Source organism: Hippocampus zosterae, chromosome 11 (assembly GCF_025434085.1).
Source record: "Hippocampus zosterae strain Florida chromosome 11, ASM2543408v3, whole genome shotgun sequence".
Lineage (NCBI taxonomy): Eukaryota > Metazoa > Chordata > Actinopteri > Syngnathiformes > Syngnathidae > Hippocampus > Hippocampus zosterae.
Genome location: NC_067461.1, coordinates 15,463,438 through 15,481,965, shown reverse-complemented (window position 1 = coordinate 15,481,965; position 18,528 = coordinate 15,463,438). Strand labels below are relative to the sequence as shown.

Sequence of the window (18,528 nt, the reverse complement as noted above, 5' to 3'; positions counted from 1 at the left end):
ATCCTCCCGACCCGGTGCGTCGTGGGGGCCGTCCAGTGGGAGGTTGAGCAGCGGATCCAGGCAGCCCTGGAGGGGGTTCAGGTGCCGACGGAGTGCCCAGCAGGGAGGCTATTCGTACCTCCCTCCTTACGATCTGAAGTTCTGCAGTGGGGACATGGGTCCAAGGTGGCGTGTCATCCCGGGGTGAACCGGACTGTGCAACTCGTCGCCCAGCGTTTCTGGTGGCCGGAGCTCCGCAACGACGTGACGGAGTTCATCAAGGCCTGCACCTCCTGCGCCTGCGGCAAGTCGTCCCATCAGCCGCCGGCGGGACTGCTCCAGCCGTTGCCCATTCCTCCTCGCCCGTGGTCCCACATCGCCCTGGACTTCGTCACGGGTCTCCCGCCTTCCCGGGGTCGAACTGTCGTACTCACAATCGTGGACCGCTTCTCCAAGGCGGCTCATTTTGTTCCTTTGTCCAGGTTGCCGTCGGCGCTGGAGACCGCCGACCTCCTTGTCGAACACGTCTTCCGTCTCCACGGCATTCCACTGGACATTGTCTCGGACCGGGGGCCCCAGTTCGTATCCCGCGTCTGGAAGCAGTTCTGCCGGTCCCTCGGGGCCACTGCCAGTCTGACCTCGGGGTACCACCCCCAGTCCAATGGACAAGCCGAGCGTGCCAACCAGGATCTGGGGGCGGCCCTCCGCTGTGTGTGCCTTCACCGTCCCTCGTCCTGGGTCGACCACTTACCCTGGGTGGAGTACGCGCACAACACCCTCGTCTCTTCTGCCACCGGTAGGTCCCCCTTCATGGCCGCCTACGGGTACCAGCCGCCGCTGTTCCCGTCCCAGGAGGGGCAGGTGGAGGTCCCCTCTGTGCAGCACCACCTCAAGCGGGCCCATCGCGTGTGGAAGGAGGCCCGGGCTGCGTTGTCCCGCACGGCGGCCAGGAACCAGCGGATCGCGGATCGTCGCCGGCGCCCGGCTCCTTCATACGTGGTAGGACAGAAGGTGTGGTTGGCGACGAGGGATCTTCGGCTGGCCGGCACGTCTGCGAAACTGGGACCCCGATTTACTGGACCGTTCGAGGTCGAGGCCGTCATCAGTCCAGCTGCAGTCAGGCTCCGGCTACCGCCCACCATGAAGGTTCACCCCGTCTTCCACGTCTCCCTTCTCAAACCCGTGTCTCCCAGTGACTTGGCTCCTCCTCCCACGCCGCCGCCACCTCCGCGGGTCGTCGACGGTGACCCGGTGTACACGGTTCGTGCCATCCTGGACTCTCGGCGCAGGGGAAAGGGGTTCCAGTATCTGGTCGACTGGGAGGGCTACGGGCCTGAGGAGCGGCAGTGGGTGCCTCGCTCCTGGATCCTTGATCCGTCCCTTTTGCGCGACTTCCACGCTGCACATCCATCCAAGCCGGGTAGTCCGCCGGGAGGCGTCCATTGAGGGGGGGGTACTGTCACGTCGCGTGTCCGCCAGCAGGTGGCGGGTTTTCTCCCCCGCCATCCGCGCACCTGTCCGTAATTTCGGGCTGATTACCCTCTTTTATTAAGAGACTCCGACAGTCATCTCGCTGCCGGAGAATTCCACGCCGTGCCATTGCTCTCTCGTGCTAATTCCTCGATTATAGATTACTCGTTGCCTTCTTGCCTTGCGGCCTTTACTCTTGCCATTCGCGATTAGTCACTAAATTGTACTCTCTTATATTGCCTATTCAGTAGTTCCTCGCACTTTGTTTTTTCGGCGAGCGTTTTCGGTTGTTTCCTTATTTCTCCCCTGGTCCTTATTTGACCAGCGTTTTGTGTTACCGTTTTTTCCCTGTCGGGCTCTTTCTGTTTTTGTCATTAAAGACACTCTTTGTTTTGACAAGGTTTTTTCGTGTCTGTTTTCCGGGGATCCAACTCTTTATTTTCATTGTTCTGCACGAAGCGATAGTTATCGCTTCGGACAGAACGTGACAGACTCCCCCTCTCTACCCTCACTTTCATAATTTAGTTAGGAAACGATGCTTCTCGAGTTCATCGATGAACTGCTGTGTTTCTCTGCATTTCAGATTAAAAAAAGTGAATACCAAGTCCCTTAAGACTAGGATCAACCAAAAGAATGAATAAGGCTTGACAAGCTCAAGTCTGTTTTGTACTCTGATGATCTGAAATGAGATGGAGTTGGATTGGATGAGAACATCCAAAATTAGTCACATGGAAATAAAATGGAATAGCTACGGCAGCAATGACCAAAGAGAAAAGAATGAATTGTGGTAATATGCACTGTAATGACTGGGGGGATAAGAATGTTAAAATAATGGTCAAATGATGAGGCCCTTTTCTAATCTCCCTTCATCTTGTTTACTCCCGAGTGCTTGGTGTCTTAATGACTCATTGCCAAACTACTTCACTGTTTGGAACTATTGGTGATTGCTATTTTCAATGGCTACTAATAAGCAGACTTTTTTTAAGCATCGAAAACATGCATTTTCAGTGTGTATCCAAACACTTTCCGTCCGGGTGATTTAAAAAAAAATAACACCTGAAAATAATTTCACAGCTTTGGAAAGTTAATCACATTTTATGAAGGTTAGTCATCTCCATTATTAAGGTTGAGCTCTCTTCTTGCTTTTTTTCTCAAGCAACATCAGACGTGGCGACATCCTGCAACAAAATCTGCACTTAGAGCGGATGTTGCTTGGATACTTTTATGCCTCCTTTGACATGTTACACAAATGATTGGCCTTCGTTTGCACTCTGTTGCGGAATTTTACGTTAGTGGATGGGTCATTTCAGATAAATCTCTTTTGGAACATGTCAATGTCAATATGTACTTTGAAGCCAGAATGAGAGGGCACTCCAATTACCATTGTTGTTTATATGTGAACACTATTTAAGGCAGGGGTGCCCATTAGGTAGATCCTGATCTACCGGTAGATCTAAGACAGGTCCCTAGTAGATCAGAATCAGAATCAGAATCAGAATCATCTTTATTGGCCAAGTATGTAGAACACACAAGGAATTTGTCTCCGGTATAACACGCTGCACTAGTATCATCGTAAACAACAAAATCATTGAACCATTTTAGAGTAACCAGTAGTTTTGTAGTACCATTTTGTGGTGCAAGAAGAGTGACTATGTCAGTGACTGTTTAAGGAGTTAATGGCTAGAGGGAAGAAGCTGTTTAAGTGTCTACTGGATTTGGTGCGCATGGATCTGTAGCGTCTGCCTGAGGGGAGTGGCTGAAAAAGGTGGTGGGCAGGGTGCGGGGGATCCAGGAGGATTTTCCGTGCCCTTGTCTTGATTCTTGCAGTGTGCAAGTCCTCAAGAGTGGGTAGGACCGTGCCAACGATTTTTTCTGCCGTCCTAACTGTCCGTTGAAGTCGGATTTTGTCCTTTTTTGTGGCGGCCCCAAACCAAACCGTGATGGAAGAACACAGGATTGATTCGATGACTGCCGTGTAGAACTGTCGTAGCACCTCCTGTGGCAGGCCATGCTTCCTCAGCAGCCTCAGGAAGTACATCCGCGGCCGGGCCCTTTTCAGGATGGAGATGGTGTTGACTTCCCACTTCATGTCCTGGGAGACTGTGATTCCCAGGAACTTGAAGGTCTCTACGATCTCGAGATCCGAGGACAACAAAAAAAAAACCCCAACCATTTGTGTGTTTTTGTACATGTTAGTAATATATATTTTTTGTGTTAATGTACGCTGCACCCTAATCATCCTATCAGTCTCATTTTCACAAAAAAAATAAAAATAAAAAATGAAATGAAGCGGGTAAATCTTGAATTTACGGTGGCGCGTGAGTACGTCACCAGAAGTTGTTTGCGCTCTGCAGTCTGCAATTGCAGCTTGTAATCAGAGCTGTTGGGCTCTATCTTTTATCGTCATTATTCTCATTCAGAGTTTGCTTCGTGTACAATTCACCGAGGGCACGGGCAAAGAATAGGAATCTCGGAGGGCCCAGCGAAGCACTTTAAAACTGTACGTGAGAGCTACGATAGTAAACAGGCTGCAAAAGTGCATCGCATGCCTCAGTTTCAGGCTGTTTATCATCATGACGTTCATGTGTGTGTGCGTTTGTGTGCGCGTGCGCGCGTGCCGGTAAGGGTAGATCCCGGGAGGTTAGGTTGATCGAAAAGTAGATCTTCGGTCCAAAAAGTTTAGGCACCCCTGATTTAAGGGCATACAAACTAATTTAAAACAGCACATGTTCACTGTCTCATGATTAATTCTAACACATCTATACTAAATAAGAATTTCCCATAATGCCTCACTTCCCCACTGTGAAGTTATTAGTCACTGTTTGTGCATAATGGCTCTTTTTACTGTAACAAAGTAGCAATTTAGATTCCCTTTCATAGCCACAGATGGGATGGAACCAGTGCTGTCGACTACAAAGATGACAATTCCTTTACTTGACAACTCATTTAGTCTTCATTAATAATGTTTTTGATGTGGCAGATGGTCACTAATTGCCTTGATGATAAAAGAAAACCAAGCTCGCCGTAACTCATTCTGACATCGACTTCAGTAACATAAAGTGAGATTGTTTGAAATATTGCATTGAGCTGTTAATATTTTACAAACATGTGATGGTCCGTGTGGATATGCAAAACCATTTCCTCACTCACCTGCGTCAAACTGAGGTAACCCGTGGTGCGCTTGCTGTGCTTTTGTTGCCATCATTGCCCTACTGTATGTCTTGTTTGTTCTCACTACTGTGTGCTCGCTGGGGGAATTCACCTCACATAAAGATCACGATGATGGCAGGCGGCAATGGCAGAAATGAGAGTGTGGAGACTCACAGGAGCCACGGGGGCCATGGGAGTCGTTCAGCATTTGTCATTAGATCTATTTTTAGAGAAAGCTAAACCACACAATCGCTGAATTTGTTTATCAGAGAAATGTGCGTGACAACAATTATGATGACCTCTCAGATGGAGGGTTCTTTTCCCACAGTTATTTGGTTATGAGAAACAATAATTCATACAATTTTGAAATTATACTTCTATGGAGATTTATTATGAATTTGAAAATAATTACATGAGTGCTTATTGTAACGTAACAATTTAATGTTGTGTGAAAACACATTGAAAGCCACATCAAAGACAGACTAACTTATGCACATCATTGCAAATTGTATGCCATTTAGCTTTGATAAAAACTGAAAATGGCTGACCAATCTCGCGGTAAGATGAGCAAAAATAATAGCAGTGCTTCATGCAGATGATGTTCAGTAGCCAAGCGCTTTTAAATCATTGTTAAAAACTATGCTTTTCCCCCGCATAACTTTGATTAAGGTCTTTTCAGTGTTACTAAAAATCTGTTTCTTCATACGTTTTTTTAGCCAACTTAGGAGGCTAATTGGCTGCAAATGTGCTCAAATGTTGTCAACACACAGTACGTTTTTAATTAGAGACGTGTGTTTTTTGATGTTGTGCTTTTAGTTGTGGGAAGCACATTGAGTTGTCCTGTGTATGAAATGTGTTATATGATAAAGTTGTCTTACCTTGCCTGATAAGTTTGATCTATAAAAGCTTGCACAGTACAGACTTTGACAGCCTGGCACGCATGTTTTTGGAATGTGGGAGGAAACCAGAGTACCTGGAGAAAACCCCTGCAGGCCCACACATGGCCAATTGGTAGCAAGTTCGAGAAAGCTGGTCTCTTGTATACAAAGATAAATAAAAATGGTCTATCGATAATTTTTGAGCATGTGATCTCTGAACCAAAATTGGTGAATGGTGAAATTAGGTATTTTTCCCTCCAAGCCGTATAGTTGCAGCTAAATAAATACGATACAGTACAATGCATCTAAATGTATCTATTTAAATATTGTAGTCAATAAGCCCCAATGCAACAATGTTGATAACCTCCCTTGATGGTCACTGGCATGTCCAGATGTAACAGCAATGTGCAGTGATGCCCTCACATCCTTCACTGGAAGATACAAAGTCACAAATTAGAGAAGGCAGACCTGAAAAAAAAATGCACAACGTTTTGACGTCATATCTTGTTTTGCGCTCTTGAGCAATGTGAGACACACAAATAAACAAATGAATAAATAAATAAATACACACATAAATAAATAACTGTGAGAAAAAAAGTATGTGGGACACATTTGCAAAGTATCGAGGGACTGGTATATGATGATACAGTGATGTATTACCGTGCATAGTCCTCATTAATTCATTTTTTTCACTTTGCATTGCGACAACATTTTTCGCCTTCAGAAACCCAATTTTGATGCGCGATTATATTTGGAACTTTTGCGAAGTCGGTATTTGCTCCCGCACGACTCTGAATTCTACAGCACGCTTCCACTTCCTGTAATCGTCAAACGCGTATCTCAGCCAGAAAGCTCATCAACTGTCACAACTTTCGACCGGCAAGCGTAAATGACGTGCAAGCAGTGATCAAGAATATGATTCCATACACTGTCAACATCAAACTCGCGGCTCGGACGTTGACTGGCACCCTAAATTTGCAGAATAAAACCGCAGTAGATTGGTGAGTACTGCAGCTCTTCTGTTAGCATGCATCGATACTTTGATTAGAAACGACGGTGTTTACATTTTTTCCACATCGCGTTGCTCTCAGGATGTGTTGTTGTTGTTGTTGTTATTTATTCTCTTTTCTTAGCGTAGTATGGTGTACCCGTTAGTAGTTGTGGACCTCTATGTAATTTGACAAGGATTTTGAAAGGAAATGCACGCAAGACATTTCGTGTCATGTGATTTACTGGGCCTGTTGGATTTATGCCCCCTTTTTTTTCTAAATGCATATGCTAGATTAATGTTATTCAAATCACCACTCATAGGTGTTCATACGTACATGGTGCAGTCCTATACCATGCTGATATTTTCCTTGAAAAGTCGACATAACTCATTTATGTTTTTATATTTGGGGAATGAAGTTGCATGCAATGTACAGTTAGTTTTTTGGTACATTATGTCTGTTAAAGTGTCAACTTGCTCTTATTGGAATCATTTTTACACAGAATGTTGACTTTTTGTCCAAGTTATATTTCTGCCTGCATCTCGACAAAATGCCAGATGGTCAAGAGTAATCAATCGGACACGTTGGGCCGACAAATAATGTTCCACCACTATTTGAGCTGAATGTACTTCTCATTATCTACCTTTGTTATTTATTTTTCTTAATTATATTACAGCCATTGAGGTTGGGTTTTGTGGTACCCATTCCCCAAACCTATCTTGTTTAGCTATATACTCAATATCAAACCTTTCTGCACTGCATGTTATTTCTTACAAACCTCCTCTCCACCCTCCATGTTTTGTTGTGCAGGGGCTGGCAGGGGCTGATAGCTCAAGGATGTCACTCTAGCATTCTCATTATTGATCCAAAGACATCACAGACCATTCAAGTGCTGGAAAGACACAAAGCCAATGTGGTCAAGGTAAGCTCATCCTAAACTACCTGGCAAGAAACACAAATATATGCCTGTTACCCTAAAAGGACTTGAGATACTTTTTAACTCATTCACTCCCAAAGACGTTTTTAAACGTCTTTTCAGACTTGGTCCAAAATTGGCTGGTACTAAATGAGTTAATAGGTTGTTTTACGTTTGGGTTGATTTTTTTAATTGATATGTTGTGTTTCTCTTTATTCATGTAACCTCCCAAGCAGACAAAGATACTGTGCAATACAACAATATACGATATATCACAGTGCGATATGAAAAATGCCTACTTTGCGACATAACTCAAATTTTTGGTCTTATGTGTCGAGTATTGTGTGACACTAATGTAGCATTTGTGGTGGTAGCATTACAACAGTCGCCTTTCTACTGGGACATTCTTGTGCCTCACGCTTCCTGCATGACTGACCCACAGTTAATCCAATTGTTACATTCATGGAACGGCTGTATTGAGTGTACCGGTACATCAATTTGTCAACCCTGGAGAGTGGCATGCGAGGATGACGTGTTAAAAAAAGCGACTTTTACTGTTACTCTGGTCATTTGTGAGCTGATTTCAATGAACTGAGTCTGTGCAGTGCACAAGTGCAAATAGAGTTTAGACTCGCACTTAAAATTTTTGTTTGCTATTCGTTTATGGTTTAACCAGCTATCCCCAGACAAGATTATTTTAGTGAATGAAAACAACATTGTAGTGCAGTGGTGTCAAAACCCAGTCCTTGAGACGCTGTCCTGCGTGTTTTATAGGTCTCCCGATTCCGAAACACCTGAATCAAATAATCAGGATTATTATCAGGCTTTTTCGGAGCTTGCTCTCCTCCTCTAGAGCCTGAAAAATAGCGCTAGCCGCTGCTCGCTTGACTCTCAACCTGAGGGACTGTTGTAACATGGTTTTTGCTTCAGGCACGTGCGCTTCAAGATAAACTGAATTCCTTTTCCTTCCACACTACACTACCATTGTATTAAAAATGAATGTACCGCTATGTTTCTGTAACTGTAGCATCACTACTCCTTACATGTTTAAGAGTTGTTTATGGCTCTAACTACATTACAATGTACAGTAGATGACAACAGCGAACATTCCTTGAAGACTGGTTGTATAGCCACAGGGCCCGGCCACCATGAGCCAAGTCGTGGTGGCAGAAGCGGTACTACACTATTCATTTTTTTGTTTTTGATATAAAAGGACTCTTTGCTTTTTTAAATTAATAGATTTTATTGCTATTATATTAGTAATAATTCATTTTTCTGAAATAAACTGCATATTGTATTTGCTTGGGTTGTCTGTGTGATTTTAAAATTGGTTTGATGAACTGAAATATTTGTGTGTGATAAATATGCAAAGAACACAGAAATCTGGACGGGGGCAAATACTTTTTCAAGGCATTTACATTGAATACAACTACTGACATGGATGAATTTGTTTGAATAAGACAACTCACATTATTCTGCAATATATTAATTAAGTCTTGTGTGTCTTTTTAAGAGTGGAGTCATGAAATCGAGCTTAAAACAGGAAATGCTTATATTTTCATACGTTCGCAGAAGGTTATGGATTCGTATTTTATCTAAAAATTGAATACTTTAGCTTTATTATTTTTCTTTAAAAAGTAGTCTATCCCTTTAAAAAAACTATATATATATACATATATATATATATATATATATATATATATATATATATATATATATATATATATATATATATATATATATAGGATATATATATATATATCCTATATATATATATATATATATGGACTATATATATATATATATATATATATAGTCCATTAATATGTGAATTTTTGTGCAATTATGTTTCTACTGCAGTAGATGATTCCCATTTATTGTTGTTGTTATTGTTATTATATTTTGGGCCCAATATATGTGTCTACTAAGATGAACACATGGCTGCTGGTAGAGTACCTTCTAAAAATAAAGTAACATTTATAGAGTACATTGTCAGTATTGTTTGACCTTGAGGTAAGTAGTTGTTGTCTGAGATTATTGATCATGTGGGAGGGTGCATTTCTCCAATGACTGAGAATGTGTGTCCTTGTGTGTGCGTGCTTGTTTTGAAGAAGACTAAGAAAGGGTCATAAATTCAACAGTGATTATTAGAGGTTAGGATCAACCTGAGGGTTCTATTCTCTACTCCAAAACACACTTAAATCTTGGATGTGCTGCAACAATTGGACATCTGTCCACCGCACAGTCACAAAATGGGCATTTTGTGGATAATAGAATAGCACAAAATGAAATAAAATAACCAGTATGTAGACGGAAATAAAATAGATGAATATAATCAATTATTTAGATACTGTGCGTTGAGAAATTTGTCTTTTTAAATTTCAGTTGTAGAGGTTCGGACTCAGCCCACATGTATATGGCAAACAGTCTACACTAGTATTTGGCCCATGGACAGCTGAAATCCGCATATAATTGATTGGGAGGTGGGGGTAAGGGGGATTATTATACAGCATTTTTCAACACCCAAAGTTGTTTAAAAAGGCTTATCAAGATTAAAAATGCATTTTCCATGAAAAGTCGGGGTGAAATTGTAAGAAAAATATTGAAAAAAGTCATCCGTGAATATGCAAAATTGCGAGTGTTGAACTGTGAATATGCGGCAGTCTCCTTAATAGTCTTTTCAGAGGTTTTTAAATGATAATATTGATTGTTTAAAATTCATCATGGTCATACTGACTGAGGGACAGTCAGTATGCAGACCAACCACGGTCATTCATCTTTCGGAAACAGGCATATGCGTATTATTATTATTTCGAGAGAACCTCTGTGTTAGGAATTGCGTTGTCATTTACATTTTTTTTTACTTGCACAGTTTACTGGCAGATTGATGGATCATTGGAGTTGTAAAATGTAGGGACACAATCAATGCAGAGGCCAATCACCATTGCTCATGTTCAACCCATCTTATGAAAAGAGTAGATACACACAACCATGAATGAATGTGAATCTGAATCTGAATGTGCTTGTATTTCTGTTCAACACGCAACAGTACATAAACAAGCCACAAACATCAGCATGGAGCAACTCCACAGTTACCGTATGTGGATGCATATGGTAAACATTCGCTGTGGACAAAAATGCTTGGAGCAGTCCCTGAAGTAGCAACGTTTGTGCGTCATCTTGAAAACAGATGAGTAGGCAGTGGATTGTACCTCCTCCAGTGATTAATTCCATCTTTGACATCCTGACATTTTATTTTATTAAAAAGGTCAAAGTCACAGAGATTCACATTTCAGTGGTGGTTTAGAGTAATCAGCCTAATAAATAATTAGGTCAAAGATTACTTATACTGTGATGTGAATTCTTTAGAATGTTTCTTTAACATTTCAGTTGAATTACATAAATGGCCAAAAATATAGAACTTATAAGTGGTTGGTGGTGAGATGTGAAAACACAAAATACTTAATTACCCTTGAGCAAGGCAGCAAAGCAGGTGCCCAGGGCTCATCACCTAACCCCCCTAGCCTGAGCATTGTGGGACAGTTAAGTGATTAAATTCCTAAAATTTCTTGACAGTCATATATTCTATGCAATCGCACTATTTTAAACACAGTATTCTGATTGGTATTGCATTTGGGGGGCCTCTGTACTGTGAGGCACACATACTCACCAGTCGTGTACCGTGCCGCCCACTCTGTTTATTTTCATACCTATTCATTTCTCATACTGTGTCTTGCATCCGTCGTGCAAGTAGCAATACAGTATGCATGTCTAAGTGTTGTGAAAGGCGCTTACAAATAAAATGTATTATTGTTATTATTACACGAGCTGAAATTAAATGCGAAATGGCAATGCAATTGGATAAATGCTTGTCATGCCTAGCAACACAGCACAACCTTGGGTTGAGTATGACTCACAAGTATTTACACGCCATTGTCAGTTTCATCATGTGCTTCCAGTAATAAAAAATGATGGTACAGTATTGTTATTCCTTCTTCCAGGTAAAGTGGTCAAGAGAAAACTACTACCATAACTTGAGCTCGCCCTACTGTTTGCGACTGGCCTCCGGAGATGCCTCGGGAAAGATAATAGTGTGGGATGTTGTTAGTGGCACTGCCCATTGTGAGATCCAAGAGCACTCCAAACCCATCCAGGGTAAGATATCATTGTCATCCCCCACCCCCTCCATTTTTTTATAGCGGCCTGAAGTGATTGTTTATCTTGGGGCTGGACATTACCCAAGCAAGACCTGTCAAGAAAGCAATCTATTCTGTCAAGTATCTCTTAAGTTGTGTGCGATTTGTTTTCATTACAATGCTATTGCCATCTCTCTATATGTCCTGCTGCAAACACTGTGCATTCATCTTCTTCATTCCTGCCTGCTCTTATCTGGCTTCCCTGATTTTCTTTCAGATTTGGAGTGGCTGTGGAATCAGGATGTTTCCCGTGATCTGTTGTTGGCTGTGCATCCACCTAACTACATTGTTCTATGGAATGGAGACACAGGAACCAAGCTGTGGAAGAAAAGCTATGCTGAAAACATTCTGTCCTTTTCTTTTGACCCATTTGACCCATCCAACATGGCATGTATGTACACGATAATGTCTTATTGAAGCTGTGCTAATTTGTTTACACTCGATCTCTAATGAAAAATGTACATGTGATATCTTTATTTTATTTTTTTTTAGTGCTGACGAGCGAAGGAATAGTCTTCATCACAGACTTTTCCCACTCAAAACCACCAGGAAGTGCAGGCAAAAAGGTTTACATTGCAAGTCCTCACGCAAGCCCCGCCCACACCAAGCCTGCACCCACAGTGGCTCCCCCTCCTACCGGTGCCAAGAAGGCTCTCAACAAGGTTAAAGTGCTAATCACCAATGAAAAGCCCACGTAAGAGCCACCAGCTTTCACTCAGCTTCAGAACCTTATTTGAAAATTAGCCAAGAGCAATCCCATTGAAAATACCCTGCTGATTTAATAATCATTGTCAAGGATACATTTTTTCTATGGCTCCTTCAGCGAAATAATACACCGTGTCTATGAGTAGAGTTTCATTGCCAGTTACTGCCCTAACAGAGGTTTTTAAAGCTGACACTTGTATGAAACATTTCAAATCCCAGATGCTACTTAAAAGTACTCTAATAAATTTAGACAAATGACAACAATGCGTACCAGATCTGGCAAAGATTATCTTTGTGAGGTGTGTTCATCCTTTACAGCGGGGGTCCCCAACCTTTTTTGCCTCACAGAGCGGTTTAATGTCAATACAATATTTTCAGGGACCAGCCTTTAAAGGCCGGATAAATGCAACAAAATAATATGATATGACCGGCATGAAAACTGTGGTATTTTCGAAACATATTAATAAACACGAATCACGATACGAGGAACATCCTATCTGGCCGCAACACTCTGGTCGCTATGGTAATGTTTACACGTGCCTTCAAAATAAGATAGACCGCAAATACAAAGTGCATGAAAAATACGACTCGCCATCGCTGCATATTATGCAGATTGGCCTTGGTACGTGGGAATCTCTCGTTGTGATCAATCCATATTTTAAGTAGGACTCCTGACACCGTCTATTAAATGTAGCCTTTCTTTTATTCTTGAAAGTCATAGGCTCCTCTGTCCCCTGGCTAGGCCTTTCCAAAGACCTTTGTTTTTTATTCATTTTGCTAGCTCCTGGGTTTCATTTTAGCATAACCTCTCACATGACTGAGAAGTGCGCCTTCACCTGCGTCAAGAGTGACATATTGCAGACAGCAGTAACAAAGGGTCCGGTAATTTTTCAAAATAAAACATCTTTCAGATTCCAAAATGAATAAAACGGAAGTAATGTAAGTTATGTATTCTTACTGTGCAGCCCGGTACCAAATGACCCACAGACCGGTGCCGGTCCGCGGCACCTCTGCTTTACAGTAACACATTTGCCAAATTAACAGATGGTCTCAAACATTTCAACATCATGTAAAACCAGTTGTCAAATATAAATTGTCTGAAGACTGGCGAAAAATGTCCCATAACATTTTAATAAAGCAAGCAACGGTTGCCATTATTTCAAATTAGTATCTGGCTAACTCTTGAAGCTCCTTTTAGAAAAAACAAAAATTGGCTGAGCATTATTTTTTGGCAGCCACTCTGACACTTATGCCTGGTTATTCATAAGAGGAGCGCCCGGCAGTCTATCTACTCAGCCAGCCAATAAGCTTTACACACACACACACACACATGCACATACACTCACACTCACGTGTGTCTTCATTCTTCTTCCTTGGTCCATTTCATGTTTTTTTTATTTAGAATCTAGTGTGGGAAAATATTTGTGTGGTTTCTACCACAGTTTTCCACCTCTGCTTGACAGGTAGCAGATTTGAACAAAAGTCTGTCTGTCATCTTAAAAATCCATCCATTAATTTGTAACCCACTTATCCTCACAGGGCTTACGGACTTGCTGGAGCCTATCGCAGCTGTCATCTTTGGGCAGTAGGCGGGGTACACCCTGACCTGGTTGGCAGTCAATCATAGGACACACAGACGAACAACCATTCACACTCTCAAATCACATCTAGGGACAATTTGGATTGCTCCATTAACCTGCCAATGCATGTTTTCGGGATGTGGGAGGCAACAGGAGAACCTGGAGAAAACCCACAGAGGCACAGGGAAAAGATGCAAACTCACAGGAAGGCCAGGAACCGGAATCGAACCCTGCACCTCTCCACTGTGAGGTGGACGAGCTAACCAGCCATACATCATGCCGCCCCATCTTAAACATCCATCCATTTTCCGAACCGCTTAATCCCCACAAGGGTCGCGGGGGGTGCTGGAGCCTATCTCAGCCATCTTCGGGCAGTAGGCGGGGGACACCCTTAACCGGTTGCCAGCCAATTGCAGGGCACACAGAGACGAACAACCATGCGCACTCACACTCACAACTAGAGACAATTTAGTGTGTTCAACCAGCCTGCCATGTATGTTTTTGGAACGTGGGAGGAAACCGGAGTACCCGGAGAAAACCCACGCAGGCCCGAACATGCAAACTCCACACACGGAGGCCGTAGCTGAGAAAATATGAAAAAAAAACCCGTCAATTTAATTTTCATGGATCCTTGCATGTAGTATATACAGCGGCCACATCACCAAAAATGTCAACCTCTGTACTGTGAAGTCGACGTGCTAACCACTGGATTACCGGGCCGCCCTCCATCTTAAACATGTTGACTTAATTGCTGTACTATACATTTGACTGTCTCATCAGGTGGCCGCGAATCTGGCAGTTGGCATGCAGATAACTTTTCCCAATCAGTGTGTCCAGCTCGACAGTTCTCACGCGCAGTCAAATGTTGAACTGTATGTCAATGTTTTCAATTTAGAGCCAGCTTGTACTTATAAAAATAGATAACTGGCCTCTAAACTCTGCTTAAGAAGAGTAAACAGTTTCCCTCGCAACACAAAATAAGTGGGCAAATGTTTCAAATACTGCATTATACTGAAAATTTCACAAGGGGAAACATTATATTAAGAATCATCTGTCCGTGTAATGAAGCGCAGTTGCTTGTGATTTGTGGTATAGTTGTCAGTTCCTCAATAAGTACATTGTTAAATTAATGCCTTAACTAATATTGCCGTTGTTTCAGATGTCTTTAAATTGGCCATGCGTACCCAAGTAAATGTGTGCAATATTAGATGTTGTCGGTGCTGGATAGCTGAAAGGTCTGCTTTCATCTTCCTTGTATTTAATTTCTCTTTTGTATTTCTCTCTGAAGATCTGTTGCATTCACCGTTTCATGGAAGACTTAGAAGCTTTTAGAAGTTTGCTTTTGATGTTGCCTTACTGGCTCAAACATTTCTGGCCCCTTGTTTTTTTTTGTTTTCTTTAAATATTTTTTTATCTTCATCACCTTCACCTTATGATTATGATCTCACTGGCGTTTGTCTGGTGTTTCTTCTGTATGTGATCTTATCGTAGAGGAATGGTGCAGTTGTAATCAGCTTTTTGGCCCCATTTTCCCCCACAACCGAGTGAGTGTTTGCGACTGTCTTTGTTTTAGGGAATCCTGTTCTGCCTTTCATCAGTGGAATGCCCAATTAATTTCAAAGCACAAATTAAGTTAAGGCTTAATATTTTCAAGGATTTTAAACATGTATTTGACAGCATGAAAAGGCCAATATACTTGCACCCTGTTTGTCCAGTGTGTCCTTGGTTTTATATATATTAGGGCTAAGGGATGCGATTAGGGATAATTCACTCGACCTGCTGGAAGGAACACCATAAATGGGGATGAATCGATCGACCAGTTCAACTCTATTCATATTAAACTTAGGAATTTGATGATGTTGTCCATACCATTTCCATTTTTACATCTGTGTATCATCGTGGTTGACATGTGTAGTGGTTCACATGCTGTAGCAGCCTTTTGTGTAGCTGCTGTGGGTTCACTTCACACCAGTTCAAATTTTTGTCTGCCTTTCACCTTGAAGTCAGCTTGGATAGGCTCCAGCCATGCGTCCCCCTGAGCAGGCTATAGAATCGCAATATAGAATCAAAGTACAGTATAATCCAAGTATAGAATGTGAAACGGTGATCCTTTCAAACTGTGTTTCGCTTGTTTCTTACATTGCCGTTTGTCCTTGTGGTCCGTAGCGCAGAGTCGGTGACGTTGAACGACTGCCTGCAGCTGTCTTACTTGCCATCCAAAAGGAACCACATGTTGCTGCTCTATCCCCGAGAGATTCTCATCCTTGACTTGGAGCTCAGCCAGACTGTGGGTGTTGTTGCCATTGAGCGTTCTGGAGTGCCTTTCATCCAGGTGAGGCTCTTCATATATAAACGGTTATAAAATTGGTATCAGTGAGTTTTTATACATTTAACCTCTTGTATATGCCAATTACATTGCTTATTGAAGGTCTAATTTATCGAATTTATCACAGCGTTTTTTAAATGAACAATTCCTGGATCACACTTGCAGCATGAATTTGAAGGTTTCGGAGCATGTTATTTCCCCGATGCTTCAGTTTGCTTAGTGAGTCTGTGACTCCGTTTACATTCGCTCATTCACCCTTTCAAAACCCGAATATAACCATTCATTCATTCATCTTCCGAACCGCTTGATCCTCACTAGGGTCGCGGGGGGTGCTGGAGCCTATCCCAGCTGTCTTCGGGCAGTAGGCGGGGGATACCCTAAATATAAATCAGCATGTATTGTATTGTATTGTAAATTGGTTGCCAGCCAATCACAGGGCACACAGAGACGAACAACCATCCACGCTCACACTCACACCTAGGGACAATTTAGAGTGTTCAATCAGCCTGCCACGCGTGTTTTTGGAATGTTGGAGGAAACCGGAGTACCAGGAGAAAACCCACGCAGGCCCCGGGAGAACATGCAAACTCCACACAGGGAGGTTGGAGCTGGAATCGAACCCGGTACCTCTGCACTGTGAAGCCGACGTGCTAACCACTGGACTACCGGGCCGCCTGAATATAAGCAATATTCGGGTTTTGAAAGGCCGTGTCTGCGATGGGCTGGCAACCAGTTAAGGGTGAACCCAAACTATTGTCTGAAGACAGCTGGGATAGACCCCAGAACACCTGCGACCCCCATGAGGATGGAGCGTTCAGATCAAGGATGGATGGATGAAAGGCCATGTAAAGACCCGACTAAGACCCCTGGCACATCCCTTTTACATATTTAGTCATATAAATGTGCATTGGAATACCACTAAAAGAACATTGGTTTGTGTTCTAATGGATGACATTTGTGAGAATGAATGATTTTTTCCATAATGTTGATGAAATATTATCTTAAAGTTTTGACTCCCAACAAGTGTGGGATGGAATAGACAGTGTACTCAAGTACACTTGTTGGATTTTATGGGTTTCTGCCTCTTTTTTGTCTTCCGTATTCATTCCATAGTTGAGTGACATTTCTGCTGAGGTGGCATGGTGAAAAACTGTTTAAAAGATTGGCGTCACAATTCAAAGGTTGTGGATTTGTTTCTGAGGTCCGGCCTTCCTTTGTGGAGCAAGTTTTTCGTGTGTGCGTGTGTGCGTGTGTGTGCGTGTGCGCGTGTGTGTGTGTGTCTGTGTGCGTGCGTGCATGCTTTTCCAGGTGCGCCATGTTCCTCCTAAAGTCACTGAAGACTAAGTTGTCCGTAGGTGTGAGTGTGAATGGTTGTTTGTCTGCTACATTTGTCTATCCATATGTGTCTTATCTATAATTGGTTGGTGACTGGTCCAGGGTACACGCTGCCCCCTCGCCAAAAGCTGTGATCAGTTCCAGCACACCTGTGGCCCTAATGAGCGGTATAGAAAATGGATGAATGTCATTTCTAATGATGAATTAACTAGTTTATTTATCCTACATTCACACCAAATGCGAGGTGAGAGTTTCTGGCAGTGCGATTCCAATGCATTTTGCGCGATCCGGCGCGGATGTGTGCGGGGCTTCGCAGATGTCGCGTGGCAGCCAATCGGCTGTGGTGACATACAGCATACAAATGGACCCTGATTATTGCAAAGAGCTTCCAGTGTAATACACACTTCTATTGTAAAATAAAATAATTTTTGCTTCAATTACCTTTAATTATATAGTATGTTATTTTTTAATGCTACATTATAAATGTGAAGACACTGTCATGTTAATGATATCTCACAGTAATTGGCCAAATATGGTCAACATGTTGGTGATGTTCCAGTTCTGTTCTAGAGCGGGATGAGATGCTTTGCATAGTCAAGTTCTGCTTTTTTCAAAGTGGTTTCCAATGCTTTCCAACACAGAGCTAATTTACATAATTTATGGCAAAGTTTCAGCATGCAATAAATGTCGAGTTCATATTGTAATTCGGGTTCACTAGACGAAGACATTAACACACAATGCTTCATTTTTTTCCCATTCATTATTTACACATGCAGTTTTAGTTTTTACTGAAAACTGATTAAGATTGAGATCAAGAGGTTAAGATTTTCCATTATTTTATTTCGCCGTATTACATTGTACTGTAACTTATTTTTCGTAACTCAGCTATCTACACCGGCAAGGTAATGAGACTGCATCCATGTTGAGATTTACACCCCCCTCCTGATACCCCCCCCCCCCCCCAAAAAAAAAAGTTGTACTGCTGTTGTACATACTGCTATTTT

General features: G+C 42.4%; 1 protein-coding gene across 1 annotated transcript in view; it reads left to right on the top strand.

Annotated features, from left to right (window-relative positions):
* Positions 1–6,269: 6,269 nt before the first annotated feature.
* The window catches only part of wdr11 (WD repeat domain 11), a 45,253-nt gene continuing 32,994 nt past the window's right edge, over positions 6,270–18,528 (top strand). Inside the window, exons 1-6 of the mRNA XM_052080060.1 lie at positions 6,270–6,478; positions 7,277–7,388; positions 11,384–11,537; positions 11,796–11,969; positions 12,071–12,272; positions 16,030–16,195. Coding sequence (XP_051936020.1) covers positions 6,393–6,478; positions 7,277–7,388; positions 11,384–11,537; positions 11,796–11,969; positions 12,071–12,272; positions 16,030–16,195 — 894 coding nt within the window. The 5' untranslated portion in view covers positions 6,270–6,392. The remainder of the gene's footprint in view (positions 6,479–7,276; positions 7,389–11,383; positions 11,538–11,795; positions 11,970–12,070; positions 12,273–16,029; positions 16,196–18,528) is intronic.